General features: G+C 44.0%; 1 protein-coding gene across 2 annotated transcripts in view; it reads right to left on the minus strand.

Annotated features, from left to right (window-relative positions):
* The window catches only part of MYH11 (myosin heavy chain 11), a 101,236-nt gene that overhangs the window by 74,768 nt on the left and 5,237 nt on the right, over positions 1 to 21,231 (minus strand). For both annotated transcript variants that reach the window (XM_030576944.1, XM_030576945.1), the window contains exons 2-3: positions 15,064 to 15,425; positions 6,730 to 6,886 (exon numbers count right to left, since the gene is read on the minus strand). In XM_030576944.1, the coding sequence (XP_030432804.1) occupies positions 6,730 to 6,886; positions 15,064 to 15,408 (502 nt within the window). In that variant the 5' untranslated portion in view covers positions 15,409 to 15,425. The remainder of the gene's footprint in view (positions 1 to 6,729; positions 6,887 to 15,063; positions 15,426 to 21,231) is intronic.

Raw genomic sequence — 21,231 nt, forward strand, 5'->3', positions numbered from 1 at the left:
CCCTGAGCTCCTATGTGAAGGGGCAGCTAGGGGACTCCATATGTTGCCCCTACCCCAAGCACTGCCCCTGCAGCACCCATTGGCCAAGAACCACAGCCAATGGGAGCTGCAGGAGCGGTGCCTGTGGATGGGGCAGCATGCAGAGCCAGTTGGCCGTGCCTCCGTGTAGGAGCTGGAGTGGAGACATGCCTCTGCTTCCGGGAGCTGCTTGAGGTAAGCGCCGCCCCCGAACCCCCCTACTCCCCAACCCCTTCCCCAGCCCTGATCCCCCTCCTGCCCTCTGAACCCCTCGGTCCCAGACCGGGGCATCCTCCTGCATGCCCAACCCCTCATGCCTAGCTCCACCCCAGAGCCCACACCCCCAGCCAGAGCCCTCACCTCCTCCTGCACCCTAATCCCCAATTTTGTGAGCATTCATGGCCTGCCATACAATTTTCATACCCAGATGTGGCCATCGGGCCAAAAAGGTTGCCCACCCCTGCCTTATCAGAATCACAACTCTTTGCACACTGATACTGTTTCTCATTCAAAGATCTCTAACTCCTCTATGATCATTAATGGATGGAGCCACAACATGCCCAGTGAGGTATTAAGTATTATTATGCCTATTATACTTATGAGGAAACAGGGGCGGTCAAAGGTGAAGTGATTGGGCCCTCATCATACTACTCATGACAGATGGTGTTAGACGGATTAGTCGAGACTCCCAGTCCCCTACTCTCAGAGGCAAAGCTAATAGACACGATTTTCAACATCACTCAGCTCCCAGTGAAGTTAATGGGAATTGTGTGTCTCTCTCCTAGTCACCATCTCTTTACACTTCCCCCTCATTTGAATACACATTTGTGTGGGTGTAGGGCAGGTACCCAAATATTTTCCTTGGCTATATTTTTGAGCATCAGAACAACTCAAAAACTTATCTCAGACCTCATATTTGATGCCTAAATATGAACCAAACAAAGGGGGACGTGTCACTTAGCTTAGCGAGGACCAAATGCGTAACAGAAGAAGAGTTCTCTACTTTGGTAATTGGATATGCTTTTTACTCCAGCAACATTAAAAACTCTTGGGGGCAGATCCGCAGCCAGTGATGACGTCATTCTGTTGTCTTCCCTGGAGCATTGGCAATTTACACCAGCTGAGGGTCTGCCCCCTTATGAAAGCAAAGTCTGTCAGCCAAGGATAAATGAGTGGATTGCCCTGGGCCATGCTGTCCTGAGGAGGAAATATTAAAGCACAGTTCTTTACACTTTATAAACATAGTGTCCTTTAACAACCAAGAACATCTCTATATGCCTGTTGACTAAGCACGATACTAAAACCTCACAAGGAAGACATGCAGGGAGTCAGTGCTGGCTGCAATGCATGCTTTGCAGACATGATTTTCTGTTTACACTCCAGTTGTATACATATTTGTTCAAACCCCATATGTGTCTGTGCATGTCCATGTGTGCATACACTTTATATGTACATCTCTTGCTCACCCGCAACTCTCACTGAAATGCACTTTCACCACTCCAACCAGGCGTAAAGTCTGGCAGAATAAATGAGATATTTTGAGGTGTGCAAAGCACAAAAAGACAAAAGCACAGTTTTTGAAGCATCAAAAGCAGCTGGGGCTCTCTCTGAAATGGAGAGAATCCAAATAAATAAGCAAGTAAATAAATAAAATAAGAGTGTGGGTGTCCTGGGCTTGTGACAAGATCTCATGGGGCTGCTCCTCCCATTGGACTGCTGCTGTGTAGGGTTAGAATGTTACAGACAATGAAAGTACATCCAGTTCAAGACTCCTCTTAGGCTCTTCCCATGAACTCTTCCCCCTTTTTCTCCCTCCCACCCCTCTTCTTCCTCTCCGCTGTCAAGAAGTGTAACTTTCAAAGAAGTACATTAATCACATTGCCACAACAGCAGAGATCCCCTCAGAACTGGTGCCAGCAATAGGAGTCCAAAAAAGGGAAGGGTCAACAAACAAGGAATTCTATTTGCCATTTAAAAAAAACTCACCACAACTCATAAAACATCACCCCTCAAACACAACAAGAAACACAGAAACAAACCAAAGCCCTCCAAGGTAAAATCTGTGAGATGAGCACGTTGCAACCTCTCAAGGGCAAGTGAATTTCAGGAAGACTGAGGAGGGTGGGGAAGTAGGTGGGAAAAGCAAGAGTGAAGATGCTCTGTAAGCCCAGGGGCTATCTCACCAGCTCAGGAAAGAACTGATGCAGGCCCAAGTCTGTTTCAGGTCCTAGCCTCAGGGCACAGTTTTTTGGTTAAAACTGATAAGTAACACCAAAACCAAAGTAATTCCGCTGCCCTACATAGTCTGTAATCTCCAGGGGCTTTTCCCTTGCCCTTCTCCCCCCGGGAAAGAGAAAACCACTTCCTTCAACCCCTGTTGGATCATATGTCGGCCAGATCCTTGCTATTTTACCTTGTAACAAGCTTCCTATGGAGCAAAGGCACCATTCTAGCCAGGAGCTAATTTGGGCCAGTGATGGTGAAGTTGTGAGAGAGGCACAATGGCCTTCATCCTTCTCACATGCCTCTCCTCTTTCACCTCAGTGCATAACCTGACTGAGTTTCTAGCTCTAGCTACTAGACAGCATGGCATCCCTAATGTCAAGGGGTAGTTCTGAAACAGTACGGACTGGATATGGCATCAATTTATACTGAGTGGATTACTCTACCATGGTTATGCTATTCTGGAAAGAGATTTCCCTGATCTCATTAAGTTAGATTCCAGTATCCGACTCTTGTATGGTTATGCAATAAATTTGAGTGTAAGAAGATTTTATAAGCATGTGTTTATAAGAGTAACTGCTGCTATAATTAGGGGAGGGAGGCACGTCGTACGTTGATATCTTCTCTGTGCACTACAGTGAAGTGTCAAAACCCCTTGCGCCGCATGTCAGACTGTGACCCTATCTTCCATTCCCACTCAATTGGAAAAGCCAAAGTGGTTTCTAGATAAGAAAAGCAAATTGTGCATTCATCACATCAGCCACAAAGCTAACAAAGGCTGATACAACATGGCACCTATTTGATTGTCCAGGATTTAAATAGGATTATATATATTTCTACACACTCTGGCCAATGTCCAAAAGTGTAGATGTCTAAAGTTGGACACCTGAATCCATATTTAGGACCTAAGTAAGTGGCTTGATCTTCAGGAGTACAGAGCACTCACAGTTCCCACTGAAGTCAGAGGGAATGGTGAGTGTTCATGTCTTCTGGGGGGAAAATAATACTAATAAAAACCCCCAGACTACTTACTTTGGTCCTAAATATGGATTCTGGGGGCCTCACTTTAGGCCCCCAATATCTGAAACTGTTGACCTATAGGCAACAGATGAATTTCCACATTAATATCCAGCTACATTAAAATACCTTGCTAGGTATTTAAAGTCAGCTGAAGTCTGTTTATCTACAGTCAGTTAATATAGGCTGCAAGAAGAATCTAACATACTAATTGTAACCCACACACCTCCTGGGTGTAGTGTTCTGTCCCATCTGGTGGCACCGAGACCAGTTAGCGAGAGAGAGATGAATGAGTCTGCTCTGCAGCCTTAGCTAACAGCCAGTTGGCTTTTAGGTCATGCGCTGAGCTCCAGAGGTCCCAAGTTCGATCCTGACAACCAGGGTCTGTCGGTGTGACATCATCACACAAGAAAGCCAGTCTTATACAAGAGGACCACTGCTTTTCATGGAAAAGCAGGAAATTCGCTTCCTTCATTATGTCTTGGGTAAGTATTGTGAATGAAGCAATAGCCACCATTTATGATATTCCAGATTATTTGTTAAGGATGGGTAACCTTACTTTCTGATTCCTTATAATTAGCAACTAAGATCGCCAAGTATATTTCTCAGAGAGTTACAAAGGAGGCACAAATACAGATCAGAACAATTCTTCTTATAGTATTTCATAGAGTATTGAATAAATTGACTACACAGGAAAATGACACAAATAATACAGGGTACAAAATGCTTTGCTGAGCCAATTCCTCTGAACAGCAATCTTATTTTTGCATACACATGCGTAAGCTTATTATAGGAACAATATGTTACAGAGAAATCAATACTTCACAGTAGCTCAGCTATTGGGCTGCAATACTGCTTAATAAACATTCCTGGTTTGTTTTGCCAAGTCAAGCAAGTTCAGGGCCCAATCTGGGAGTTCTTGCTCAGGCAAAATTTGTCAACGAGGACTGCAGCACTGAGCCCTTGAACAGCATTTTTCAATATCTTTCAATATCTAAATGCTCCCATCCAGGGCTGGTGCAAGGAAGTTTTGCGCCCTAGGCGAAACTTCCACCTTGCGCCATCCCCCTGAGCCTGCAGCTCCCTGCCCCCCCTCTGCCTTGAGGCACCCCTCCCCACGGCAGCTCCCCCCCCGCCCTGAGGTGCCCCCCCTGCTGCAGGTCCCCCTACCCCCGGAGCCATGCAGCACCTCCCCACTCCAGCTCACCTCTGCTCCACATCATCCCCGAGCACGCTGCCCCTGCTCTAATTCTCCTCCCCTCCCAGACTTGCGGCGTCAAACAGCTGATTGGCGCTGCAAGCCTGGGAGGCAGGAGACGTGGAGCAGCAACTGTGCTCGTGGAGGAACCACTGTAAAAAAAAAAAAAAAAAAGAATTGGGGGCACGGCTCTTTGGTGCCCCCAATCTTGGCGCCCTAGGCAACTGCCTAGTTCGCCTTAATGGTAGCACCGGCCCTGCTCCCATCTCAAACATCAGAGGACAAAGAGTGCAGTTCATCTGAACTCCAGTTTCCTGGACCACATTTGTGGCCGGTTCTGAGACAGTGGACCAATATGTCAACTTACCCTGTACCAGTGCAGTGTTATAAACTGATTGTTTTCTATTCCCCACCACCACCCAAAATCTGTTGTTCGTAGACTACGTTTTTAAATAAGGCTCTACAGATTTATATCTGAAAGCAACAAGATGAAATTCAGTAGCGACAAAATGCAAAGGACTACACTTACAAAGGAAGAATCAACTGCCCAGAGACAAAATGGAAAATAACTGGCTAGGAGGTAGTACTGCTGAAAAGGATCTGGGTATTAAAGTTGATCACAAACTGCATCTGAGTCAATGTGATGAAGCTGCAAAAAATAGTCTAACATCACTCTGGGGTATATTAACAGGAGTGTTATATGTCAGATATGGTAATTCATTGTTCCATTCTACTCTGTAGTGATGCGGCCTGAGCTGGAATATTGTGTCCATTTTTGGCATCACACTTTAAGAAAGATGTGGACAAACAGGACAAGAAACTTATCAGATCCTCCCCTCATTCTTCTTTTCTTTTAAGTCTTCAATATGTTAAGGCAGCGGTCCCCAAACTTTTAAGGGTTGCACCCCCCTTACCCGTGTCCGCACCCTGCTTCCCTCCCAGAGACGGGAGCGGGTCCGTGGGTCTGGGAAGGCGGGGAAGGGAGGGCCAAGACTAGGGCTGAAGCCGGGGATGGATGTGGAGCCAGGAGAGGGGCTGGGGGTGAGGGCAGGAGCAGAGCCGCAGCTGGGCTGTGGTGGGAGCCGGCAGCCAGGCCCACAGCCAGGTGTGGCTCCCCTCCCGGCCCTACCCCCAGCCTCAGCTCTGGGCCAGGAACAGACTGCAGCCAGCCGTTGAGGCTGGGGGCGGGGCCAGGAGTGGAACTGCACCAACACTGGAGATGGGAGTGGGTGCTGGGACAGGAGCCAGGGAGGGGGCCAGGCGTGGGACCGAGTCCAGAGCAAAGCTGGTGGTGGGGAGGGGATGAGTGGCATTCCCTCCCTGCCCCGCTGCGGAGCGCTCCTGGGCCCTGCCACACACCCCTGGACATTTCTCCATGCCCTCTAGTGGCGCACCCCCCAGTTTGGGGACCTCTGTGTTAAAGGCTGTTATAAGGAAGATAGGGATCAGCTGTTCTAACTGCAAGGATAGTTAAGTACGGGAATAAGCTTCCCAGGGAGGTTGTGGAATCCCATAATTGGAGCTTTTTAAGAAGGGGTTAGACAAGCACCTGTCAGGGATGGTCTAGGCTTACTTGGTCCCACTTCAGCATGGGGGAGAAGGGGCTAGATGACCTCTTGAGGCCCCATCCAATCCTTTATTTCTATGATAAAACAACGACAGCATGAGTGGGAGGAGGTACGTTACCTCGAAAGTCTCTTCCACATTACTTTTGGGTCTGATCCTGTTCCCACTGAAGCTCATTCTCTTTACTGTTAGAAGGCTGAGTGCGTCCTTGATGCCAAAGATAGGACCCCAGCTCCAAAAGGTGAGAATGCAACCAAATGATAGTCACCAAGACATTCCTGGATTTCACTTGGCTTCATTCTACTGCAGCGCGCACACGGCAATGCTGACCAGGCATCAGCAAAACTTAGCAGCTAGCCTTGGAATAGTCTCCATTGGTACAAAGGGAGTTTTTCCCATGCCCGTATTTGCCAAAACTATTTGCTTGACTTTAAACCCTGCCCACATGCCTCCACTCAGAGTGGTGAATGGATTGTTTTTCCTTTTTGAGTCACATAATGTTCATGGACCGCAATTCCTGCCAAAGAATTCCTCGGGAAGTTTTAGAAAGCCCATGTTGCTTTTCTGTAATTGAAGAGAGCTATAAATCTTCTGACTGTGCTCCTTTCTTAGCTGGAATAAACGTTTATAACAATCATTTACTGTTGCTGCTCAGGGATTTCTAAGTTTTATAAACATTGCTAAGCCAGGATATTTTCCAGCCTTACCTTGCAACATACTCCTGTATGCCGTATCCGCAATAGCATAGATATGGGGTGGCATCTCATGCCTCTTCTTCCCTTTGTACATATCAATGATCTTATCTGAATAGATGGGCAGGTATTTGTATGGGTTTACCACAACACAGAAGAGGCCTGAATAAGTCTGCAAGGAAAACCGAACAGAGAAGAATGGTGTATCTCAGAACGTTTCAAGAGCTTGAGAAACATGAAGATCAAACACAATATTTTAATAAGTGAATCGCTTTCCTATACAGCCTTTTATACAACACAACGATGATCTATCCATGGAGAAATCAGAATGTATACATGGGTGAAGCAAGAATTTTCAGTCCCATATCCACCTAATCATCTCTAACAATAAGAGATAGCTACAAGAATGTTCAAATGTCAAGTTCTATAGAAACATCATACTTCACACACTGCGTGCCATAGTTCTTGACTGCAGTTACTTGGGGTTGCTGGGGTTGCACAGGGTGAATGAGCAGAACTGGCACCACCATTCTTAGTGCTTGTCTGTACATGGAAATGCCTATGGATCTGCATACGAGCAATTTTAAAGAGCTGAAAAATGTTACAAACTCTGTTTAACCTGATAGCAATTTGCTAAATTAAAATCTCAGGATAATTGGGAAAAAACTTGAAACGGAAATTGATTTTTTTTAAAAGTAGGGTGGTATGTATATAATGTAGAGCTGGATGAATATTGCAAAGATTGTTTGCAAAAAATCATTCTAGTTCCAAATTGCTGCTTGTTTAGACTACATGTATGTCTTTATTATCTGGCTTTGGGGGTTTTGTTAACACAAGAGTTTAGGGAATGATTGTTCTTTACATGTGAATAAGGATATTCATGCAAACAAGAACACTATTTGTTGTTCATCATTTGCTTTTCATTATTCTCTTTTATTTTAAAAGGTTTCAGCTATCCAATCAGTAGCAGAAACAATAGCACATGATGCAAGTGACTGATCATGTACCACAAGTAATGAATAGCAGGTAGTCAAAATGAACAGTTTGTAAGCACTTCACAGGCTGAACTTTGTTTGCATGACTCTGGCTAGCTAGCAGATCTTGAACAATTCACAAATAAAGAACTATAAACTTGTCTGATCATTTATTCATAATCAAAACTTCATATTAGATTTAAAAAAGAAAATTATAAGGAATTATATATACAGTGTGTTGTAAAATATAAACTATAGTTTAAGAATTTAACATCTTCCAATTACTTTAATTTATATTTATATAGCTGAATTATTATTGGATGGTTTTTTTGATATACCATTTGAGTGATTTCTCAGGAGGCTGCTGCTATTTGATCTTTCCCTTCCTGGATCTAATAAATATGTCTGAGTATGGGTCTAGCTGTAGAGTAGCCATCACAAGAACCTCCAAAACGTGACCACACAAAGGCATCTCTGCAGGCTTGTATCCTTGAGCAGAGACTTAAAATATGGGCAGAAGGATTTCCCTTTCTTGACTTTATTAGGAAACAGCACAAGTTTTAAACACAGACTGAACACCGTATATGGAATTAAACAAACACAGAAATAGCATCCATCAGTTTGCAGTGCTGATCAACAGGTTGGTTACTTGCACTATGCAGGAGAACTCCTGTAGTCCATTCTGGTTAGGTCACAGGACCCCAATGCTTACACTTCTACCACCTTTGGAAACTCTGCTGCTGCATCTGCATGTTCTTATGTGAGATATCAAGGAAAGTATGGTCAAGCTCTTCACTTCCTTCAAGGTCCCTACGCTAGAACTAGTGACGGTCGGTCACTAGTTACTAAGCCTGGATTCTCTTTGGCATTAGAGCCTTGAAGGGAAATCCCAACTCCAAACATTCTGAAATGATCCCGTATACTGGAGAGAGAGAAGAACTCAGAACTAAATGGACAGTGGGGTTTTCTTCAGACTGGGCAAATATTCAGTTAAAAAAAAAATCTGTCTCAGACTCCTATAACCAGTGTTGAAGGACTACATATGTCTAAAACAATTAGAAGTTTTAAATAATAATAGTTTAAGGTTTAAGTGATTGAAAGACTGATTCCCTTAAGGCTTTTAAAAGCAGGGACCGCTGGGCAGCTTTATCTTGCATAGCTCCCCCCGAAAAAGCATGTAGACTTCCCATTTAAGAACAGTTCTAACTTAGGCTTCAATTCAGTTAGGTACTTAAAAATCACCTGACTTTGAGCGTGTGACTCGTCTTACTGGAGTCTGTAGGTTAACTCTTATACTTTGAGTTAGGCATGTGCTTAAGTACCTTGCTGAATCAGGGACTTAAAGAGTAAGAAGTTATAGTGAAGTGTTTATTTAGGCAGAGAGACAATGTGAGCTACTGATCCAAGCGCAGGAGTCCAGACTTTTAATCTGAGCTATGACATAGGCTTTGTCTGATTTTGGGCAAATTACTTGAGATCTTCCTTTCCCAACTTGTGAAAGCTTAGATACAATCCCAGGTACCTACCTGGTAAGGGTATTGAGAAGGAGAATTAGTGCATATGAAGCATTCTGTAGCCAAGATGTAATGATCATCTATCACTTAGTGTTAAAAGATATTTCTGCATGGGTTAAATCAAGCTGCCAGCCCCCATCAATACAGTCTGCCCAGACAGGGGAATTCAAAAGCTCAAGTCACCCATATGCCAGTCCACAGAGGGTCAAGAGCTGGAAGGCACAGCCCAGAAAATAGGTTGGGCCACCTAGGGATGGGTGCATGGCCAGGGCACCCTGGATATGTGGTGATTCAGTGCATCTTCTGGGCAGCTTCCACTGATGGGACTCCTACCAACCACAGGCTGTAAGTTAAAACTCCTCCTCTTAGGCTACGTCCAGACTACCCGCCGTATCGGCGGTTAAAATCGATTGCTCGGGGATCGCTATATCACGTCTCATCTAGACGCGATATATCGATCCCTGAGCGCGCTTATATCAATCCCGGAACTCCATCAACCCCAATGGAGTTGCGGAATTGACAGGGAGAGCGGCGAACATCGATCCCGCATGGTGAGGATGGGCGAGTAATCCGATCTTAGATATTCGACTTCAGCTACGTTATTCACGTAGCTGAAGTTGCGTATCTAAGATCGATTTCCCCCCGTAGTGTGGACCAGCCCTTAAAAAGTGCAGATGTTACTCCTGCCCCTGCCCCCCTAGGAGGTGAATGCCCCTCTGCCACAACTGTCCTTGCAGATTCCGGGAGAGAACTGAGCCTTTAAAATCTTATGTAAGCACTAAAGATGTAAACTCTGTGTGTTCAGTTAGTGTTAGAAATATTCCTTCTGCTCTCTCCGTTAAAAGCACATCATTTTCCTTTGAGTTCCAGGCAGCTGGGACATTATGGTTTCTCTCTAATCGTCTGATGGAGATGCACTTACTGGAATTGGGCAACCTACTTACTTACATCTCTCCTACTTTAAGCCTCAGAAAGACAAATACTAATCTGATACAGCCAGGCCCTGGAAACTGAATCTGCTCACCTTGCAATGCCCTAACCTCACAGACAATGCTGAAAGACACAGCCAGTAGGACTTTAAGGACTCTATTTGTCTTTCCAATTTGAACAATGGGCCTGACCTTCACTATACTGCTCTGACTAAGTGAGCAAATCTCCCATTGACATCAATCCCCCAGCCATGGAGTGAGAGCCAAACAGTAGAGTGTATATCCAGGGCCAGGTCCACAACAGGTTAAATCAACATAACTTCACTGAATCCAAAGAAGCTATACTGATTTACACCACCTGAGACTCTGGCCTCCAGTATGTAGATCAGAGAGTGGAATTCTACCCTAAAATGTTACTTGTGGGCAAAGAGTTGTGTTAATGTGTCATTTTTGTTATATGGTACTAGGATAAAAAATATTTAACAAAAGACACCATGAGATAATCTGGTTCTAGTCCAAGCATATTTTTCCTATATTTTAATACTTACTGTCTGAATTTAAGGCAAAAATAGAGTGTGTGTTTCCCAGGATTCATAGTGACATCATTTAGTTTTAATGGGAGATTATCAATCTAATCTAATCTAGCTACACAAATGGACTGCTCTTGCTCCCAGTAGAGTCAATGGAAGTTTTGTTACTTGTTGCTCAAAATATATATGAAATAGTTTACCGATTTTCATGTTTATCACCATCCTTTGATCTAGGATTGTGTCGGACTTGGTTGTTTAGAAGGCAGATTCTATTTTTTCTGAGCAACATGAAATATGATAGCAAGAGGAAGGACAATTTTTATCCTTATTTCTTTCTGAATTTTCCATGATGCTCTAAAACAGGCTTGGAATTTTTCCAGAAAATAGCCACCCTAGGAGTGACTGCTACTGTGAAAGAAGTAAAGGTTCTATCTTTTTTCAGTGCCTCAGCCTGCCCCAAGGAAAACAGAAGCAAATGAGCTATTATCATTCAAGAAAACTGAACACTGGTTTTGAATGTGCTTAGAGTTTGGGAAATGCTCAAATCATATTTTCTTAAATAAGATAATGCCAGCAGGGAATAATAGCAAAGTGAACAGCATTGCTGGCTTAAGTGCTAGTTCTACATGGACAGATTGTTTTCCCTCTGATAATATCCCCATTTCATATACTTTTAGTAAGCACTAAAAAAAAGGACATATCTCAATCTTTTCCTCAAAGCTTATTTGCAGGGAGCTTTGATCATGCTTGTCCAATTTTGTTGTTGAATGTATATTAAAAAGGCAATATAATGTAAATAGGCAGGGCAGGTAATTTGAAATTTCTATTCCAGTTATCTTTGTCTATAGCAAAATGAGGAATCTACATTTCATGAGAGACGTCCTTCTGGGAAAAAGATGTTTTAAAAACAATTTAGGTCAAATTGTTCTCTCCGTTATGCCCATGTGTTCCAAAGAAGTCAATGCATGACTAGAAGTGAGGTGAGAATTGTTCCAATTAGATAAGGAATGAATGAGAATGAAGCTAGGAGCTCTGTTTAAATGCCTCATGATTTTTCTGAACTATAAGCAAGTTCACTAGTGTTAAGCGCTTGAGTAGGGATGGGCAGTTTTGTATATCACAGAACAGCAGATGGAAGCTATTGTTCCTTAGACTGCTGCAAGAAATAGTGAGCCATTGTCCTGAAAATTATATTAATTTATGTGTGTTAAATTAACACCATCATATTGAAATCATGAGAAAGTTTAAAGAAGTTTCAGATACTATGTTTGCTTGTGTCCTCTGCCAATTTGTATGATTTTTACAATCACATCTTCCTGTTTTGTAAAAATGTTTTTCTCTCCTCTTTCGCTTCGTGAAAGTCCCGTAACAAGGGAAACTGAGTAGCTATATAAGAGAGAGTGGAACTGATTATTCACAAGTGCTGTCGAATGAGCAAAGTAAACACCCAAAAAATGGATAAAATTTCCCCCTCTAATTTCTTTCACGTACAGTTATGTTAGGTGTTGTTTGTAACAGCAGCAAAACATTTTTAGACAGAAGTGTGATTTCTAAATTGATGGTATCCCTTCAACGATGCTTTAACAAATAGTTCAATATATTCCTCTCTCAGATTAGAATCAAATCATAACCTCAAATGCTGAAACTTGCAATAGTGAACTTCTTTCAGAGATCTTGTTTTTGCTAGGTTTATTAAGCTCCCAAATGAAAGGCACCAGATTTTACACCTCTTAAAAAGTTTTATTTGATGATTAATAAGTCTCTTTGTAGCACTGCATAACTACCTAATTTTCTGCCTGATTTCCTACCTTCCAATTTAAGGATTTTCATGTTACTAATGAGAGAGTTTTAAAAGCAACAGTAAAACTTTGTCAGATCAGCTCCATATTTCCATCCAATCACTGGTGACAAATATCACAGCAGCACAGTTTATCCATCTTGGGGCGTTATACTGCTGCCCATCACCACAGTATCTGAGTGTCTTCCACATAAAATCAAGAGCAATGGTGAAGTCCCTACTGGATATCATGGAGTCTCTTGTTCTACAATTCAGTAGATGTAGTTATGATTAATTATAGGATTTGGTAACGATAAAATACATCTGTGCGGACTGGTGGATGGAAATACCTTGGCTATACAAGTTCAATGCATGTGAACATCAAGAGAATTCCAAATTGTTTTTATCAGTAATTTGAACCAAAAAAGGGAAGCATTTTAGATGAAGAATGGAATATACTGAACAGAATTATGGTCCTGATTCATCAGATCACTTAAGCATATGAGTAGTTCTACTTGATTTCCATTGGGACTATTCATGTGGCTGGGGCTCAACTGCTCCGCTTCCCGCCGCAGGTGAGTGCGATGGGCGTCCTTTCCCCAACCTCCCTGCACTCATCGGTGGCGGGAAGCAGAGCAGCCGAGCCCCAGCCAGCTCCACTCCGCCAGCTCCCAGCTGTGGTGCTCCACTTCCCGCCAGGTTGGTGAGTGCAGGACCTTTCCCCAGCCACCCCCCAGGGACACAGCTGGAGCAGAGGCAAGGAAAGCAGAACAGGCTGGGGCCGTGTCACTCCACTTCCTGCTGCAGGTGAGTGTAGGGAGGTTGGGGAAAGTGGAGTGGGCTGGGGCCGTGTCGCTCTGCTTCCTGCTGCAGGTGAGTGCAGGGAGGTTGGGGAAAGGACGTCCCCCACTCCGTACTCACCAGCGGCGGGAAGCAGAGTGCTGCGGCTGGGAGCTGGCGGAGTGGAGTGGGCTGGGGCCAGGCTGCTCTGCTTCCGCTGCTGCTGGTGAGTGCGGAGGGGGGATTCCTTCCCCCAAGCCTCCTCCCCCGAGCGACATGGCTGGGGCTGGGGTGAGGGAGGCAGAACAGGCTGCTCCCGGCCCCGCGCTAATCCCCTGGGCCACTCTGGGACTGCGGGGACCCCAAAAGTGCCCTCCCACAGCTCCTGCCCCCAAGACCCTGGGGGGGAGCCCCCGACCGTCCCCGAGACCCTCTGCCCCTTATGAACCCCTCAGCCCTGGCCTGGCCCAGCACCCTTAACACGCTGCTCAGAGCAGCGTGTCAGAGATTTACCGCTTTGTATGTGAACCCACCTTATATCGGGTTGCGTTATATGAGGGTAGAGGTGTAATTCTTCTGCTCTACTCTGCACTGATTAGGCCTCTTCTGGAGTATGGTGTCCAATTCTGGGCACCACATTTCAGGAAGGATGTGGACAAATTGGAGAGAGTCCAGAGAAGAGCGACAAAAATGATTAAAGGTCTAGAAAACATGACCTATGAGGGGAGACTGAAAAAATTGGGTTTGTTTAGTCTGGAAAAGAGAAGACTGAGGGGGGACATGGTAACAGATTTCAAGTATGTAAAACAATATTACAAGAAGGAGGGAAAATTTGTTTTTCTTAACCTCTGAGGACAGGACAAGAAGCAATGGGCTTAAATTGCAGCAAGGGAGGTTTAGGTTGGACATTAGGAAAAATTTCCTAACTGTCAGGGTGGTTAAGCATTGGAATAAATTGCCTAGGGAGTTTGTGAAATCTCCATCATTAGAGATTTTTAAGAGAAGTTTAGACAAATACCTGTTGGGACTGGTCTAGATCATGGGTAGGCAACCTATGGTACCTGTGCCAAAGGCGGCACACAAGCTGATTTTCGGTGGGACTCACACTGTCTGGGTCTTGGACACCGGTCCAGGGGGCTCTGCATTTTAATTTAATTTTAAATGAAGCTTCTTAAACATTTTTAAAACCTTATTTACTTTACATACAACAATAGCTTAGTTATATATTATAGACTTATAGAAAGAGACCTTCTAAAAACATTAACATGAATTAATGGCATACAAAACCTTAAATTAGGGTGAATAAATGAAGACTTGACACACCCTTGTGAAAGGTTGCCGACCCCTGGTCTAGATAATACTTAGAATCATAGAATCACAGGACTGGAAGGGACTTCAAGAGGTCATCTAGTCCAGTCTCCTGCACACATGGCGGGACTAACTATTATAAGTCCTGCCTAGATGACCTCTCAAGGTCCCTATTAGTCCCATGATCCTATGATTCTATGATTATCTAAGGAAAACCTCCAAAGTCACCACTGTTCTTTCAGAATTAGCAAGCCTTTGGCCTTCCCCTGAGCCAGTGTGCAAAAGAGCTACAGAGGCTGTATCCTTAGTTACAATAGGAGAAGTCAAACAGGGGGAAATATAGAATATACAAAAAATTCAAATAGGAACATGGACCAAATGCATTATACATGGAGAAGCATCAGGAAGAAAGGCATAATCCACACAGGTCATTGTTCAGAAACACAGAACCTCTGCATTGGCTAAGGTGTGTCAGTTTCATGACAAGACTCGGTCAACTCATCAGTAGATAACAGCGATGAACCTGAATTTACTTACGTAAATTAGACCTGAGAAGTATCTCTCCCTTAGATTGTGCAGCACTGAAGCTTCATTGAGGCAAGTCAACTCTGCCATGTCCTCTACTTTGGAGAATTTTGGAGGGTTCATCTTCTGGATGTCATCCTTGCTGATTGTAATTTTCTTTCCATTTTCTGCCAGCTCAACAAGAACCTCATCTCCTTTTTCTTCCTTGATACTTGCTGCTTCAAATCCTTGCTTTTCTGAGGGGACCCATACTAATCTTTTCGCTGTCCAGTCTGCTTGGGCAAGTGGGCTGTTAAGGATGTTTTTGTCTACAAAGAGGAACTTCTCATCATCACTTAGCTGAGTTTTCTGTGCCATTTTGACTCAATAGTCACCTGTTGAGAAAGTAAAACCTTGTTTTAAAAGAAGGCAAATGTGAATTCCGAGTTCCAATCAAAACATGGTTAAATAGTGATCACACAGAAGTTACATAGTACTATTGTTAGTGTCATGGACATCACCTAGTAGTCCTGAATCTGTCCATAAAAGATGCTTGGGCAGATTTTCATTAATATATATTCGGCTGCCACCATCACTCAATTGCCTTAATCCTGTCAGGGCAGAGTGGAGTTCACTAACATCTCTCTGAAACTGTTAATCAGATGGTATTTACAAAATACTATTGACTCTTGCAGGAAATTGCTACTAATTAAAGTCTTATTGGGAAACTGTAAAATCTGACAAAAAAGAGGGTAGAAATGTTACAGAAATCTACTGCAATTTATAAATGCTCATATATACATAGGAAAACTTGCAACAACATACATAGTTTCAGAGGGGTAGCTGTGTTAGTCTGGATCTGTAAAAGCAGCAAAGAGTCCTGTGGCATCTTATAGACTAACAGACATATTGGAGCATGAGCTTTTGTGGGTGAATACCCACGTTGTTGGATGCAACATACATAGTTGTATTCTGGATCAGTTTGACTGAAAGATACACTGTAGATAGGAACCACTCATGTCATTGTAGCGCAACAGTGTTTGACCTTTGTGTACCTTCCTGCTTCTAGCACTAAGCATTCTGTTCGTCACTTATCCTATGAGTTGTCACACTGTACAGTAACAAGTATGTGGGTACTTTCAGAACTGCTAGACAACCTGCAGCACATGTTGTGAACTAATAAAGATGAATTATTTTCCAAGTAATAGAATTTTAGTCAGTAAAAAAATCAGTGCAAAGAAAAATCTGTGCAACTGAAAAGCAAATACATTAAAAAAATAAATTCACGGAACAGAACTTTACAAGGGGAAAGAACATTTTTATCCATTTTACCCACACATACAGCAACTGTGGCTTTCACAGGTCAGGGTATGTGAAGCTGTGGTTGTCTTAATGTCACCCAGTGGAGTGATGGAGTAGGGATGGGGACCCTGATACCAGGTGGAATGTTTGGAGGTGAGTAGGGAGGTGCTGTAATGGAGTTATCCATGGACTGCAAAGGGAGATGAGCCTGGGATTGTTGAACCTGCAGGTCTACAAGAGTCCACAGAACAGAGAAGCCCCATTATGTCCTGGTGCACTTCCCTCTCCTTTTCCTGGTGGGGCTCCTGGGCCTTTCTCCTGTCCACTCTTTCCTTCTCCAGGCTGTCTGCAATATTACCCCTCCAGACCCTTTGCTTATGGGCTGGTGCAGCATTGGTTTGCAAGATCTCATTGAACATGTCATTCTGAGTCATCTTCTTTCTTATCTGCCTCAGGTGATTCTGCAGATTTGGAGGCGGAACCCCTCAAGTCTGCAATGGCAGCAGCTACAGATAAAAGATGCAGAGGTACCATTGTCGATATAGTCACAACGGAACATGAAAGTTAAGATGCCATGGTAAGATTCCCCTAAAGTTTTAAACAAGACCTGCTTATTGACACTTCTGCTTCGGAGTGCTTGTGCATGGCTCCACTCACAGCACCAGGCATGCTGAGTATGGCCAGCCAGGGGTGAGGGAAATGAGGATTTGCTCAGTTCCCTGAAACTATGGGTATAGCGCAATGGCACTGAATACTGGCACTATTTCCACAGGCGGTGGTGATTTTCGCTGACATCTTACTCCTCTGGGTGACAAAAGCACAGACAGCACAGTGGCTGCTGGTGTCCTGAAGCTGCAAAGGCCCAGATGCTGCTAGCTTGTGTACTGTAAGGGTGCCAGCTGAAGTTATCGCCGACTGGAGTCGGGAAGTCCGCGGAGAAGAAATAAGGCTGCCATCCCTTCAGGAGAGGACTGCAGAGTACTTCCATGAAAGTTCCTCTGAGAAGAATTCACTGGACACCCCTGTGCACATAAACAAACTGCTCTACATGCTTCCCTTCCATTGCCCAATTCTACAGGTGAATGGAAAGCAGGTAACAACACTACCTCTCTTTGTTGTACCGTTATCTCTTCCAGCAGGACTAAATTAATGAAAAGTCAGTAACTGTGTCCTGTTAAGTTGGGGGGTGCCGTCTGTACATCATTGTAATGGGAAATACAATTCACTCTTACCTGAGATACCTTCCCATGCATTGGGTTCGCCCATGCTCAACTGCTGGGACTGACTGGACTATGGTGGAGTCTAACAGGTCCTGGCTTGCAGCATAGCTGGACCCGTGGTCGCATGTCCCCCATCCTCTGCCTCTTCCTCCTCCACTTACTCCTTATCCTCGCTGTTCCCTCCAGGGGAATGTTCCCTCCAGGGGCCCATGGCTCAGGCTTCTTGGAGGTATACAGGGTGGTCTGCAGAGTGGTGGTGGTGCAATCTCTGCCAAGTATGGCATGCAGCTCTTTGTCAGTGGCAGGTCTGTCACCTGACACCAGATTGACTGTTGACCTCTCCCCCGTCTTCTGGTATACCCGATCCCGTTCCTTTGCTTTCACATGGGACTGCTACTGGTCCCTGTCATACCTCTTCTCCTGCATCTGTTGTGCATTCTGCTCATAGATATTCATGTTTCTACTGCTGATCTATAGTTGTGCTTGCACAAGCAGAGGAAATCCAATATCTCCTGTCTACCCCAAGAGCACGTGAGGAGCATGTAACCGGCATGGTCAGCTGGGCAGTTAGTTGCACACAACAAAGGAGAGTAGCTGGGTGTCTTGCCAAACTGGTCAACCAGGAAAAGACATTTAAAAATATCTGTGACTTTAAGGGGGAGGGGCTGTCTTCTGGTCTCTGTGACCCCCGAGCAGTGGAGTTCACAATTGTGATCAGATCTTTTACTGTCATACATCGTGGGACAGCTGCTGTAGGACCGCTACGGTCCATATAAGTAACACAGTATCCACACTTGCACTGATCTCAGTACATTGACCCAGGCTCAATGTCACTTGGGGAGGCGGTTTTACTGTGCTGCTGTAACAGGACACTTATGTTGGTGGGAGACAAATTTAAGTGTAGACATATGCAAACTAAGTCAACACAAGGTGGCTTATATTGACCTAACTTTGTAGTGCAGACTGGGTAAGAATTCTCTCTTTGTTGAAAATATTGATTGGTATTAATAATTCTAAACCATGTAAAAATAGACCTAGATACAATGGTGATGGGCACCACACAAGAAATAATGAGAATATGGGGAGTCAGAGGAAGAAAATATATAAGCTAGGGACAATGCTCATTTAGGCCACTTGTCACTTTGAATTGTGAGCTCTCTGTGGATAATGGGGTCACAAAGTAATGCTTAGCTGGACCTTTTCATAAACTGAACTAGGATGAAATTATGAGTCAAGTACATGCCCAGGGTCCATGTTGGGCTTGTACTACCAATATTGCTACCTGTGCTGCCTGGATTCAAGCTGATTTAGATAGCAAAAGCTGTGAATAGTTAGGCTGTGTAGACATACTGTCAGTTAGAAGGGCACAGAGGCATTTAGAGGAAGAGGTGTGGTAGTTATTGGGCATGCTCAGTAACTATCTCTGAAACAATGCAGAAGGCTTCCTTTCAGGGCAAGCAGTCTCACAGGTACTACATATTCACCATCTGAGAGCTGAGACAATCAGAGCTCAGCGAGGAAAAGACTGGGGGAATGTGGTGACACTCGGGGACTCAGTAGCTGAACAAAGATGCATCTCCTGTGTTCCAGACCCTGTGCCATTTTGGATCCAAATTCCCTATCTTGCTGGAAATCAAGGAGACACCAACTATTGACTCCAGGACTAGAATTGCTACTTGACATGAGGTTGTTTGGACTACTTTGCTGAGAAGATTAAGGAGTTTGGAGCTGCCATTCTCCTCTGGCTCTGAGGAGCCTAGGTGATGCACAGGCACTTCTGATACCACGCTGCAGAGACTGAGAAGTCATGTCTGTGAAAGGATTGGAGGGGAGTGTGCATGTGTAGGTGCTAAGGTATTCCTTGCACTGAAACTTACATAACAGCAACCAATTGGTGAAATAGCTCTTTAGGAAAAGTTTTCATACGTATTCCTCATGCTGGTAGCAAATGTCTTTCTATATTAAACGTTATAGTATGAAATTGTATTGCATTCTCTGTGCAGTTTTATTATTTGTTAAAGTTCTGAAAAGACTGAGTTCTTCCCTGTGCTTCTGCAGAGAAGTTGACTGAGGTGCAGGAAGAAGGGGAGTGTATTACCATTACACATAATACTGCTCCTCCTAACCAGTTATATTTGCTCAGTCAAGCAGGAAAATTGGTGAAGCGTTATAGGACTGATTTGGCTGAGAGATGCTTTTTAGGGGCAAGATCATTGTCATTTTGGATTACTGGGTCTGAAATCATCTAGGGAAACTGAAAGCTTTGATGACACTAAAATAACATGATCATAGGTTTATCACTTTTATTTCTTTTTTGGAGGTTTTACACAAAAGATCGGTCAGAAAAATAATGCATAATTAGTGTCTATAATTCAGTTTTTCAGTGCACTGCGTTAAAATGAGTAGCAAAAGCCTTCCACATCCCTGTTTCTCGTTCAATACAGAGCTAACAGATGAGAGACAAACAAGATTTCTTGTTATCTAAATATTTTCTGGGTGCATACTGAAGTGCCAATGTAATAATGAAATAATTAGCGAAAGTTCCCAGGCTGCATTCCAAAAAAGGATGGAAACAAATGATTGCCAAACACTACTTCAAACCATTTTAATTCCGTTGCACTCAGGGAAGAGCCAGATTAAGAAAAAGGTCAAGAGAAAAAAGAAAATAAAGTTAAGAGTTTAGCAGCAGACTCAGACTAACTCTGAGATCGATGACTGATGAAACCAGCTTCATTTACTCTTTCCATACTGTTTAGATAGTGACAGATCATCTGTCCAAGGATCGATATGCACACAAGAAGGGGACAGTAAAAACGTAACAAGCCTGAAACCAATCTTAGCACATCAGGCCTCATCTAATGTGGTACTCAAACAGGGTGGTATAAGCAGGGATGCTGTACCAGCATCCTGTACCCAACTCTAATGGCACTCGGATAAAGCAGCTGCAGTACAGCTCCTTTCCTCAGCTGAAAGTTGTAGCTGCTTTGCTTACTCCCAACCAGCAGCTTCTTCCAGTACTCTGGCTGATCACCTGCCCACAAGATGTCAGCAAGTGGCTGAGCTGGGGATGGCAGGCACAGATAGTTGTAAGCCGTCTCCCGTAGCCCACCACACACACTCCAGAGCGGGCAAAAAGATGGCTATTTGGTTTTCTTTCCTGCTCCAACAGGTCAGAAAAGAGGTCCCCAGTTAGGTTCCTTGTTGCTGCAGCAAGGAAGACAAGGACGAGTTCAAGTGATGGTAGCAAAGGCACTAAAGCAGGGAAGAGAATATGTGACTGGTCAGTTGCCCGGTTCTGCAGGAAGAAGAATTGGGGAAAGAGAGGCAGTAAATCTGAGGAGGAAAAATGGGAGAAAGCGAAGAAAATAGCCCAGAGACAAAAGGCAGGCCTTTCCCTGGTGAGAATGAATTGAATATTCACAGCATCCAAACAAAAAGTTAATCTTGAGGGAGTTCAAAGACCAGAGTGCTATGGACCACTACAGTCAACCAATGTGACTACACACAGATAGCCAAAACAGTCCTCATCTGGAAGGAGACATGAGTCGGTGTGAACATAGTCGCACAGCAATTTTCTGTCTGGCAAAGCAGACACACACTTTAGTATCCTTTCGGGGTCCCTTCCAGTTCTATGAGATAGGTATATCTCCATATATTAAGTGTCACGTGGATCTCTGGG

This window comes from Gopherus evgoodei, chromosome 10 (genome assembly GCF_007399415.2).
Source record: "Gopherus evgoodei ecotype Sinaloan lineage chromosome 10, rGopEvg1_v1.p, whole genome shotgun sequence".
Classification (NCBI taxonomy): Eukaryota; Metazoa; Chordata; order Testudines; family Testudinidae; genus Gopherus; species Gopherus evgoodei.